The sequence below is a fragment of the Tachypleus tridentatus genome, unplaced genomic scaffold, assembly GCF_004210375.1.
Source record: "Tachypleus tridentatus isolate NWPU-2018 unplaced genomic scaffold, ASM421037v1 Hic_cluster_1, whole genome shotgun sequence".
NCBI lineage: Eukaryota > Metazoa > Arthropoda > Merostomata > Xiphosura > Limulidae > Tachypleus > Tachypleus tridentatus.
In genome coordinates, this window is record NW_027467777.1 from 24,577,972 (window position 1) to 24,590,575 (window position 12,604).

At 33.2% G+C, this 12,604-nt stretch overlaps 1 protein-coding gene across 1 annotated transcript in view; it reads right to left on the bottom strand.

Moving 5' to 3' along the window:
* Positions 1-12,604, bottom strand: part of LOC143241777 (sodium- and chloride-dependent taurine transporter-like) — a 143,463-nt gene that overhangs the window by 117,473 nt on the left and 13,386 nt on the right. Inside the window, exons 2-4 of the mRNA XM_076485008.1 lie at positions 7,017-7,148; positions 3,790-4,021; positions 2,843-2,975 (exon numbers count right to left, since the gene is read on the bottom strand). Coding sequence (XP_076341123.1) covers positions 2,843-2,975; positions 3,790-4,021; positions 7,017-7,148 — 497 coding nt within the window. The remainder of the gene's footprint in view (positions 1-2,842; positions 2,976-3,789; positions 4,022-7,016; positions 7,149-12,604) is intronic.

The window sequence follows — 12,604 nt, forward strand, 5'->3', positions numbered from 1 at the left end:
TTCAATAAACCACACTATAAAACATTGGACAAACCACAGCAATAGAAAACACTTCATAAAAAGTTTCAATAAACCACACTGTAAAGCACTGGACAAACCACAGCAGTGGAAAACACTTCATAAAAAGTTTCAGTAAACCACACTGTAAAGCATTGGTCAAACCACTGCAGTCAAATCACTTCATAAAAAATTTCATTAAACCACACTGTAAAGCATTCGACAAACCACAGCAGTGCAATACACTTCATAAAAAGTTTCAATAAACCACACTGTAAAATATTGGACAAACCACAGCAGTAGAAATCACTTTTTAAAAAGTTTCAATAAACCACACTGTAAAGCATTGGACAAACCACAGCAGTGGAAGACACTTCATAAAAAGTTTCATTAAACCACACTGTAAAGCATTGGACAAACCACTTCATAAAAAGTTTCAATAAACCAACACTAATGTAAAACATTGGACAAACCACAGCAGTGGAAAACACTTCATAAAAAGTTTCAATAAACCAACACTAATGTAAAGCATTGGACAAAACACAGCAGTGGAAAACACTTCATAAAACGTTTCAATAAACCAACACTAATGTAAAACATTGGACAAACCACAGCAGTGGAAAACACTTCATAAAAAGTTTCAATAAGCCACACTGTAAAGCATTGGACAAACCACAGCAGTGGAAAACACTTCATAAAAAGTTTCAATAAACCACACTCTAAAACATTGGACAAACCACTTCATAAAAAGTTTCAATAAACCAACACAAATGTAAAACATTGGACAAAGCACAGCAGTTGAAAACACTTCATAAAAAGTTTCAATAAACCAACACTAATGTAATACATTGGACAAACCACAGCAGTGGAAAGCACTTCATAAATCTCTGGCAATGCTTTAATTGTTTTATGGCAAACCTCGAATTTTGGCATAAACTCATAAAGTAGTTGCTGTCCAACTGGTGTGACGTTTGGAAATTAATTAAGTACTAGTAATAATAAAGTTACAATGAACAGCTGACAATGTATAATTTTTATAAGTCATTAGTAACAGAAGTTAAGTCATCAACAACAGACATTTTAAATAAAATAATATCAGAGGAGACCACAGTATAGTGAGGTAAAGTATAATTTTATTAAGTCACTGGCAAAGGAAATTTATAATGAATTAGTACTAGTGGAGAGCATAGTAATCTGTTATTAATGTATAATTTTAATAAATCATTAACAACACATAAATTCAAAAAATATTATCAGTGGAGAGCATAATAAACTGTTTGTAATGTATAATTTTTTAAGTCATTAACAACAGATGTGTTTAATAAAGTAATATCAGTGGAGAACATTATAAACTGTTTGTAATGTATAATTTATTAAGTCATTAACAACAGATATGTTTAATAAAGTAATATCAGTGGAGAACGTTATAAACTGTTTGTAATGTATAATTTATTAAGTCATTAACAACAGATATGTTTAATACAGTAATATCAGTGGAGAGCATAGTAAACTGTTGGTAATGTATAATTTATTAAGTCATTAACAACAGATATGTTTAATACAGTAATATCAGTGGAGAGCATAGTAAACTGTTGGTAATGTATAATTTATTAAGTCATTAACAACAGATATGTTTAATAAAGTAATATCAGTGGAGGACGTTATAAACTGTTTGTAATGTATAATTTATTAAGTCATTAACAACAGATATGTTTAATACAGTAATATCAGTGGAGAGCATAGTAAACTGTTGGTAATGTATAATTTATTAAGTCATTAACAACAGATATGTTTAATAAAGTAATATCAGTGGAGGACGTTATAAACTGTTTGTAATGTATAATTTATTAAGTCATTAACAACAGATATGTTTAATACAGTAATATCAGTGGAGAGCACAGTAAACTGTTGGTAATGTATAATTTATTAGTCATTAACAACAGATATGTTTAATACAGTAATATCAGTGGAGAGCATAGTAAACTGTTGGTAATGTATAATTTATTAAGTCATTAACAACAGATATGTTTAGTAAAGTAATATCAGTGGAGAACATTATAAACTGTTTGTAATGTATAATTTATTAAGTCATTAACAACAGATATGTTTAATAAAGTAATACCAGTGGAGAGCATAGAAGACTGTTGGTAATGTATAATTTATTCTTTTACATTGGAGCCTAGTATGTCCAGATGATTTATACAGATGGTTAGGTGTCTTGTCTCGTACTATTGTCCTGTCCAGATGATTTATATAGATGGTTAGGTGTCTTGTCTCGTACTTTTGTCCAGATTATTTATATAGATGGTTTAGTGTCTCGTATTGTAAAGATTGTTGGTTCAATTTCAAACATCCTTGCAGTCAAGGGGCCATTACAATGTGATAGTTAATTTCACTATTCATTGGGACCTGGCCATGAAATGGCGATAGGTGGTGATGATCGATTGTCCACTCTATTGTCTTACTCTGCTAAATTAAGGACAGCTAGCACAGATAGCCGTCGTGTAGCTTTGCCCGAAATTCAAAAACAAACATACAATCCTTTAGATTATTAGATTGAAATTAATTTTAAACAGAGTTTTAAATAAGAAAAAAGCAGTCTCATAGTTTATTAATTTATTAGTAATTCGTGACAATAATTTAGGGCTAAAATAAATTTCTGAACACAAAGTCGTTAAAGTTCATACTTAATAATCTGGGTTTTTTGCTATATGGTACAAAATGTAGGAAGATTCAAGAAATATACAGTTTCATTGTTTAGTAAATTGTTTTTGGAAATCAATTTAATAAGATCATATCTTAGATTTAGCACCTTTCCATGTACAGTTAAAACAAACGCTCTTACCTTTCCAGTAGATTTAACACCTTTCCATATACAAAAATAACAGAGAATCCACACCAGTAGAAGACACAAAGCCAGGTCCCAGTTCACGTTTCCTGGTTCATCAATACCACTTGAGATTTTCAAAATTTTATTTCTGTAAAAATAACAATAGCAATAACTCTTATTAGAAAGTTGAAAACTCACAAAGCACATAACCAGTGAAGAACCATACGGGTTCACGCTATATATGATTTATATACTTGATTCGGTTTTAGTCATGATAGTCTAGATGTAAGCATTTTGAACATATAGGGTATATCACAGTAGATACTTCATTGTTTTTCACACACTATGTTGACTTTAGTCTAGGGCACTTGTTAATATTGATGCATTATTTCACACACACACACACACAACACGTCATCATTCATAGACAGATAGAGAGAAAGGAAAGATTTATCACTATGGATTTATGGGCCACTGATTAAAGCTCTAGTGATGACGGATTAAAAGCTATGTTGATACTAGTAAGGAAGGATTAAAAACACGTGTTAAAACTCTAGAGAGGTTTGTGTTTTTTAAGCTACACAAGGGCTATCTGCACTAGCCATCCCTAATTTTGCAGTGTAATACTAGAAGGAAGGCAGCTAGTCATCACCACCCACCACCAAATCTTAAGCTACTTTTTTTACAAACGAATAGTGCGATTGACCGTTACTTCATAAAGTCCCAACGCGTGAAAGGGCTAGTATGTTTGGCGCGACGGGGATGCGAACCCGCGACCCTAAGGTTACAAGTTGAGTGCCTTAACCACCTGGCCGTGTTGGGCCCTCTAGAGAGGATGGATTAAAATCACGTGTTAAAACTAGTGAGGACGGATTAAAATTTTAAGCTAAAACTACAAGACTATGTGTTAAAACTCAAGTTGAGGTCGGACTAAAACTTAAGATAACACTATCTACACTTACTCCCAGAATTCCACAACTGGATCCACAGTTTTCTCTCTAGATGTCCAGTTCTCAGCTTCTACACTCACATTACTGTGATTCCAACAGTTCTTAGTGTTCCAATCATTATCACATGAAGCCCAGGGCAACACTGACGTAAACGAGTGGAACAGATATAAAACTGCCCAGCTTAAGATGACAATGTAATAGATGTTGAGAAAGAAACATACGATGGCTGTTCCATATCCAATACCTGGAGGGAAAACAAAAATTGGTCCAATGATTGGACAGTTTAATTTGTTTGTTTCTGTTGAAGAAAACTCGGATTTTGTTGCTTTAACTTTTCAATGACAACTTTGTTTATTCATTCTGAGTTTTGTTGTCTACTGCATATATATATATACACACTCTGTGGTAAGTTTCTAGTTCTTTATTTTAAACTGTACTGTCTACTATATATATATATATACCCTAATAACTTTCTGGTTCTTTATTTTAAACTGTACTGTCTACTATATATATACCCTAATAACTTTCTGGTTCTTTAATTTATATGCAAAAACAGCTCGTTTGGGTTGAGAAAATATTTTACATGGAAGAGCGAAATCTTTTCTCAACCCAAACGAGCCGTTTTTGCATATAAATTTCTCAACAAGTGGGTTTCTCGACATCACTGATTTCTGGTTCTTTATTGTAAACTGTACTGTCTACTATATATATAGCCTGGTAAGTTTATCTTTCTTTATTTTAAATGGTACTATATATGTAGATATCCTGATAAGTTTCTGGTTCTTCATTCTAAACTGTACTGTCTACTAAATATATATATGCATACCATGGTAAGTTTCTGGTTCTTTATTTTAAACTACACTGTCTGCTATTTATGTATATGTACATAGCCTGGTAAGTTTATCTTTCTTTATTTTAAACGGTACTATATATGTAGATACCCTGATAAGTTTCTGGTTCTTCATTCTAAACTGTACTGTCTACTAAATATATATATGCATACCATGGTAAGTTTCTGGTTCTTTATTTTAAACTATACTGTCTGCTATATATAGGTACATACCCTGATAAGTTACTGTTTCTTTATTTTAAACTGTATTATCTACTATATATATATATATATGTACAAATCCTGGTATGATTCTGGTTCTTTATTTTAAACTGTATTATCTACTATATATATATATATATACAAATCCTGGTATGTTTTTGGTTCTTTATTTTAAACTGTATTATCTAATATATATATGTACAAATCCTGGTATGTTTCTGGTTCTTTATTTTAAACTGTATTATCTAATATATATATGTACAAATTCTGGTATGTTTCTGGTTCTTTATTTTAAACTGTATTATCTAATATATATATATATATATATGTACAAATCCTGGTATGTTTCTGGTTCTTTATTTTAAACTGTACTATCTACAGCAGGAACTTGCTCTTATATATATATACTCTTCAAAAAAAGAAACGCAAAAGGGATATTTTTGTTATTTTAAGGAGAAATATATGTAATAACGTTACAAGCTCAGAGTATGTGATGTTACACGTGTTAAGGCACTGATTGTCAGACCAAAATGACAATAAAAGTTGTGCACTTTGAAAACGGAGGAAAACAACGGATTTTTCGCCAAAACGCATTCGTGTCAAATAAATTTGTTTGAGAGATCTGCATGTTCTGCAAGTGCAACATGTGCAAAATCCCTATAAAAGTGACGGGTTCTCGGTTTCCATAGCTCAGTGTTAAGCCACCGACACGCAATACAGTTACGCCAAGACTGACTGAAGCACAACGCCATTGGTTGCTTGGAAGCAGGCGAATCTCTATCAGATCTTGCCAGAGCTGTGAATGTCCACCCAAGCACCATCACAAGGCTATGGAATCGTCACCAACAACATGGATCAACTCGTGACCGTCCACGATCTGGCAGATCTCGTGTGACCACGCCTGCACAAGATCGCTACATCCGGTTACGTCACTTTCGGGATAGGACCACCACTGCGACGTCTACTGCCTCAACCATACCAGGGCTGCGTAGGATTTCCGATCAGACCGTACGCAACCGATGACGAGATTCTTAGGCCCCATGTGCAACCCATCATGGTGAACGTCAACGACGTTTTTCAACATGACAACGCCCGTCCTCACACAGCCCGACTCGCCACTGTCTTCTTGAGACACCACAACATCAATGTTCTTCCCTGGCCCTCCAGATCACCAGATTTAAACCCCATCGAACATCTTTGGGACGAGTTGGACCGACGTCTGCGACGGCGACAACCTCAACTGCGGACTCTACCTCAGCTTGCAGCAGCTTTGCAGGCTGAGTGGACAGCCATTCCACAGGATGTGATTCGTCATCTCATCGCTTCCATGGGCAGGAGATGGCAAGCAGTTATTGATGCTCACGGGGGGCATACTCGTTATTGACGTTGAGTGACGTGAAACTTCAACTGGTGAGCGTGGACTTCGCCTTTGCAGACTTTGAATGTTCAGCAGTGAATGTGCAAAGTTTCACACATGTCATACAGAACTACCCGGAATAAACTTGTTAACAATTTGTCTCAAATTTTGCCTTTTGCGTTTCCTTTTTTGAAGAGTATACATATATACTGAGTGACATAAAACCAGACAGGCTCACTTCACCAGTGTAAAAGGTCTAATCGTATTTCTTTAGTTTATTGATTCAAGCTATGCTGATGAGCCTTGAATAGTCGAAGCTGTAATCCACAACAGAGGTTACGGCCAATCAAAGAAAACGCTAGACGTCTATGTCAGAGATTCAATTTTTAACACACACATAGCAGTTGTACTAGTTCACATACACTTTTAACAGTAATAATAATATTTTATTTTAAAAGAGGTGGTGTGAAAACAATAATAGTAGTTAACATACACTTTGAACAGTGATAATAATATTTTATATTAAAGAGTTGGTGTGAAAACGAAAATATGTTTATAAAACATTTATATCGTCAGAGAGAGGGGATTAAACTAAAAAAATGTTTATTGGACATTTGTAACGTGAAAGATATAGTATTAAAATGAAAATATGTTTTAAGACATTTTTAACGTGAAACAGTTGGTGTTCTTGCATCATATTTCGTCAATAAAATCAAGGCTTCATATTGTGTGTTTATTTTTTTCTTCCAGTACCATCTAGAGACCTTGATTTTAGATTTTAGACTCAGATATGTTGTACGGATGACACTAAGGCAACATGTTGTAACTCACCCTTGAAGAGAGGACAGATATCCCACACGGTGATTCCACCCTGACTGAAGTACTGACCCAAGGCAATCTCCAAGAAAAACACTGGTACTCCTCCAGTAACAAGACACACACCATACGGAATAAGAAAAGCACCTGTGGAAAAGTGTTTAGAAGTTGACTTCGTACATTTGGTTTATGTGAAAAATAGCAGTTGATATGGTATTATAGCTTTTACTTTATCTTGTAACATTTACCCTAGTTATAGTATTATAATTATTACTTTGTCCTATAACATTTCCCCAAGCAATAGTATAATATCGTCAAAACGTATAATACAACTATTACAATATTATTCTGTAATATCTCCCCAGCTTTGAAACTTATAAATATTACACCATTATCACATAACATCTCTTTAAAATATTATATAATACTTCTGTTTCTTAGTAGTACAGTATTCTTAAACTACAATTTGACCAAATATTTTATTTCTTAGTAATACAGTATGGTTAATTTACAATCTCATCAAATATTATATGTATATACATTATATATGAGTATACTTTCTTTAATGTACAGTTCAAGGTCTGAAGATCTTGTGGTGATGATAGAGAAACGGTTAAGTGACATATTTTGACCTATGGTTTTAGAATGTGTACGAATGAATGAATGACTGGGTTTAAGTAGTTGAAGGTTCGTTCTGTTCAGTACTCGCGAATGTTCACAGATTCTAGTTTTGAATTGTCAATGTACATGACCTTATTGTTAATACACATGTATTTATACAAAAACTGTTCGTGTCAAATAAAACAATAACAACAAATACTGTTTAATAATCACAATATATCCTTATCACGTTTCAAGAAGTTCGGATGAAAGTATTTAAACTGGTGTGTGACCAGCAAAATTTATTATATGATAAACAGAGGTAGAGAAATGTTTACCCTCTCTGGTAATCTTAATGTTTAGGAATGGTAGAAAATCAAATTATTGGAATTCGCACGCTAATCTGATATCAGGAAACGTGACGTGACTGTCGTAACACAAATAAAGTATCATCAATATAGTGCTTGTGAAGGAACTTGGAAACGTGACGGGACTGTCGTAACACACAAATATAGTGCTTGTAAAGGACAAGTTTGAAGTTAACTTAAACATGACAAGTACTGACAACACCTATATGAACTAAGATCTTTGAAAATACAATACGCACATTGATTTTGTACATTTGACATGTTTAATCCGAGATAAGAAAAATTAAAAAACAGACAAAAAAATTAAAACAGAAAACTCCAAAAACCATGACTTCCTTCACCTAATGAAGTAATATTTAATGTGAGTGGTATCAAACTTAAAGAAACTCTAATTAAAGACATTAACTTCAACATTCCAGATTCAAAATTACATTTTCGCAGGTCCACTATTGATATTTAACAATTGTTTTGTTTATTTTTTTGAATTTCTGCGCTAGCTGTCCCTAATTTAGCAGTATAAGACAGCTACACATCACCACCCACCGCCAACTCTTGGGCTACTCTTTTAACAACGAATAGTGGGATTGACTGTCACATTATAACGCCCCATGCCTGAAAGGGCGGGCATGTTTGGTGCGACCGGGATTCGAACTCGCGACCCTCGGATTACGAGTCGAATGCCTTAACACGTTTGGCCATAACGTAGCAATACTGTATTTCTGGTAATTACTAAGTTAGTCAAAATGTAACTTGACAATACTGTATTACGAGGAAGTACAGAGGTGGTCAAAATGTACACTTAACAATACTGAATTACTGGGAATTAGATAGTTAGTCGAAATGTAGCTTAACAATACGTTATTACTAGAAATACAGAGCTGGTAAATATTCTATTTAACAATACTGTATTACTAGGAATTACAAAGCTGATCAAAATATCACTTAACAATACTGTATTACTAGGAGTTACACAGCTGATCAGAATGTTACTTTATAACACTGTATTACTAGGAATTACAGAGCTGGTGAAAACGTTACTTAACAATATTGTATTAGTAGGAATTACAAATATGATCAAAATATCACTTAACAATACTGTATTACTAGGAGTTACACAGCTGATCAGAATGTTACTTTATAACACTGTATTACTAGGAAATACAGGGCTGGTCAAAACGTCACTTAACAATATTGTATTAGTAGGAATTACAAATATGATCAAAATATCACTTAACAATACTGTATTACTAGGAGTTACACAGCTGATCAGAATGTTACTTTATAACACTGTATTACTAGAAATACAGAGCTGGTAAATATGCTATTTAACAATACTGTATTACAAGGAATTACAAAGCTGATCAAAATGTAGCTTAACAATACTGTATTACTATGAATTACACAGCTGGTCATAATGTTACTTAATAATACTGCATTACTAGGAATTACAGAGCGGGTGAAAACGTTACTTAACAATATTCTATTAGTAGGAATTACAAATATGATCAAAATATCACTTAACAATACTGTATTACTAGGAGTTACACAGCTGATCAGAATGTTACTTTATAACACTGTATTACTAGGAATTACAGGGCTGGTGAAAACGTTACTTAACAATATTGTATTAGTAGGAATTACAAATATGATCAAAATATCACTTAACAATACTGTATTACTTGGAGTTACAGAGTTGGTCAAAATGTAGCTCAACAATACTGCATTACTAGGAGTTACAGAGTTCGTGAAAATGTAAATTAATTTTACTATATTCGTAGGAATTACAGGGGTTGTCAAAATATGTATTAACAATTCTGTATTATTTACAATCAAAATATTTCATAACTATACTTCAGTACTAGGAAATACTGAGTTTGTCAAAATATAGGTAAAGAATACCGTAATAATAGAAATTAGTGTCAAAATGATACTAAACAATACTTTATTACTAGGAAATACAGAGTTGGTCAAAATGTAGCTTTAAATACTGTAGTAGTAGGAATTCCATGAATAACATTTTAACCATCTCTGTATCTGCTAGTAATGTAGTATTACTAAGTAGCATTTTATCCAACTCTGTAATTGTTAGTAATACGGTGTTCCTAAGCTGCATTTTGACTGTAAGTCATAATGGTACAGTATTGGTAAGTAACATTTTAACCGGCTCTGTATCTGCTAGTAATGTAGTATTCTAAGTCGCATTTTATCCAACTCTGTAATTGTTAGTAATACGGTATTGCTAAGCTGCATTCTGACTGTAATAATAGTTCAGTATTGGTAAGTAACATTTTAACCGGCTCTGTATCTGCTAATAATGTAGTGTTAATAAGTCGCATTTTATCCAACTCTGTAATTGTTAGCAATACGGTGTTCCTAAGCCGCATTTTTACTGTAAGTCATAATAGTACAGAATTGGTAAGTAACATTTTAACCGGCTCTGTATCTGCTAGTAATGTAGTGTTAATAAGTCGCATTTTATCCAACTCTGTAATTGTTAGTAATACGGTGTTCCTAAGCTGCATTTTGACTGTAATAATAGTACAGTATTGGTAAGTAACATTTTAACCGGCTCTGTATCTGCTAGTAATGTAGTGTTAATAAGTCGCATTTTATCCAACTCTGTAATTGTTAGTAATACGATGTTCCTAAGCTCCATTTTGACTGTAAGTCATAATAGTACAGTATTGGTAAGTAACATTTTAACCATCTCTGTATCTGCTGGTAATGTAGTGTTAATAAGTCGCATTTTATCCAACTCTGTAATTGTTAGTAATACGGCGTTCCTAAGCCGCATTTTTACTGTAAGTCATAATAGTACAGTATTGGTAAGTAACATTTTAACCATCTCTGTATCTGCTAGTAATGTAGTGTTACTGAGTAGCATTTTATTCAACACTGTAATTGTTAGTAATACGGTATTGCTAAGCTGCATTTTGACTGTAAGTCATATTAGTACAGTATTGGTAAGTAACATTTTAACCATCTCTGTATCTGCTAGTAATGCAGTATTACTAAGTAGCATTTATCCAACTCTGTAATTGTTAGTAATACGGTGTTCCTAAGCTGCATTTTGACTGTAAGTCATAATAGTACAGTATTGGTAAGTAACATTTTAACCATCTCTGTATCTGCCAGTAATGTAGTATTACTAAGTAGCATTTTATCCAACTCTGTAATTGTTACTAATACGGTATTGCTAAGCTGCATTTCGACTGTAAGTCATAATAGTACAGTATTGGTAAATAACATTTCAACCGGCTCTGTATCTGCTAGTAATGTAGTGTTAATAAGTCGCATTTTATCCAACTCTGTAATTGTTAGTAATACGGTGTTCCTAAGCTGCATTTTGACTGTAAGTCATAATAGTACAGTATTGGTAAGTTACATTTTAACCGGCTCTGTATCTGCTAGTAATGTAGTATTACTAAGTCGCATTTTATCCAACTCTGTAATTGTTAGTAATACGGTATTGCTAATGTGCATTTTGACTGTAAGTCATAATAGTACAGAATTGGTAAGTAACATTTTAACCGGCTCTGTATCTGCTAGTAATGTAGTATTACTAAGCAGCATTTTATCCAACTCTGTAATTGTTAGTAATACGGTATTGCTAAGCTGCATTCTGACTGTAATAATAGTTCAGTATTGGTAAGTAACATTTTAACCGGCTCTGTATCTGCTAATAATGTAGTGTTAATAAGTTGCATTTTATCCAACTCTGTAATTGTTAGCAATACGGTGTTCCTAAGCCGCATTTTTACTGTAAGTCATAACAGTACAGTATTGGTAAGTAACATTTTAACCATCTCTGTATCTGCTAGTAATGTAGTGTTACTGAGTAGCATTTTATTCAACACTGTAATTGTTAGTAATACGGTATTGTAAGCTGCATTTTGACTATAAGTCATAATAGTACAGTATTGGTAAGTAACATTTTAACCGGCTCTGTATCTGCTAGTAATGTAGTGTTAATAAGTCGCATTTTATCCAACTCTGTAATTGTTAGTAATACGGTGTTCCTAAGCTGCATTTTGACTGTAAGTCATAATAGTACAGTATTGGTAAGTAACATTTTAACCGGCTCTGTATCTGCTAGTAATGTAGAGTTAATAAGTCGCATTTTATCCAACTCTGTAATTGTTAGTAATACGGTATTGCTAAGCTGCATTCTGACTGTAATAATAGTACAGTATTGGTAAGTAACATTTTAACCGGCTCTGTATCTGCTAGTAATGTAGTGTTAATAAGTCGCATTTTATCCAACTCTGTAATTGTTAGTAATACGGTATTGCTAAGCTGCATTCTGACTGTAATAATAGTACAGTATTGGTAAGTAACATTTTAACCGGCTCTGTATCTGCTAGTAATGTAGTGTTAATAAGTCGCATTTTATCCAACTCTGTAATTGTTAGTAATACGGTGTTCCTAAGCTCCATTTTGACTGTAAGTCATAATAGTACAGTATTGGTAAGTAACATTTTAACCATCTCTGTATCTGCTGGTAATGTAGTGTTAATAAGTCGCATTTTATCCAACTCTGTAATTGTTAGTAATACGGTGTTACTAATCTGCATTTTGACTGTAAGTCATAATAGTACAGAATTGGTAAGTAACATTTTAACCGGCTCTGTATCT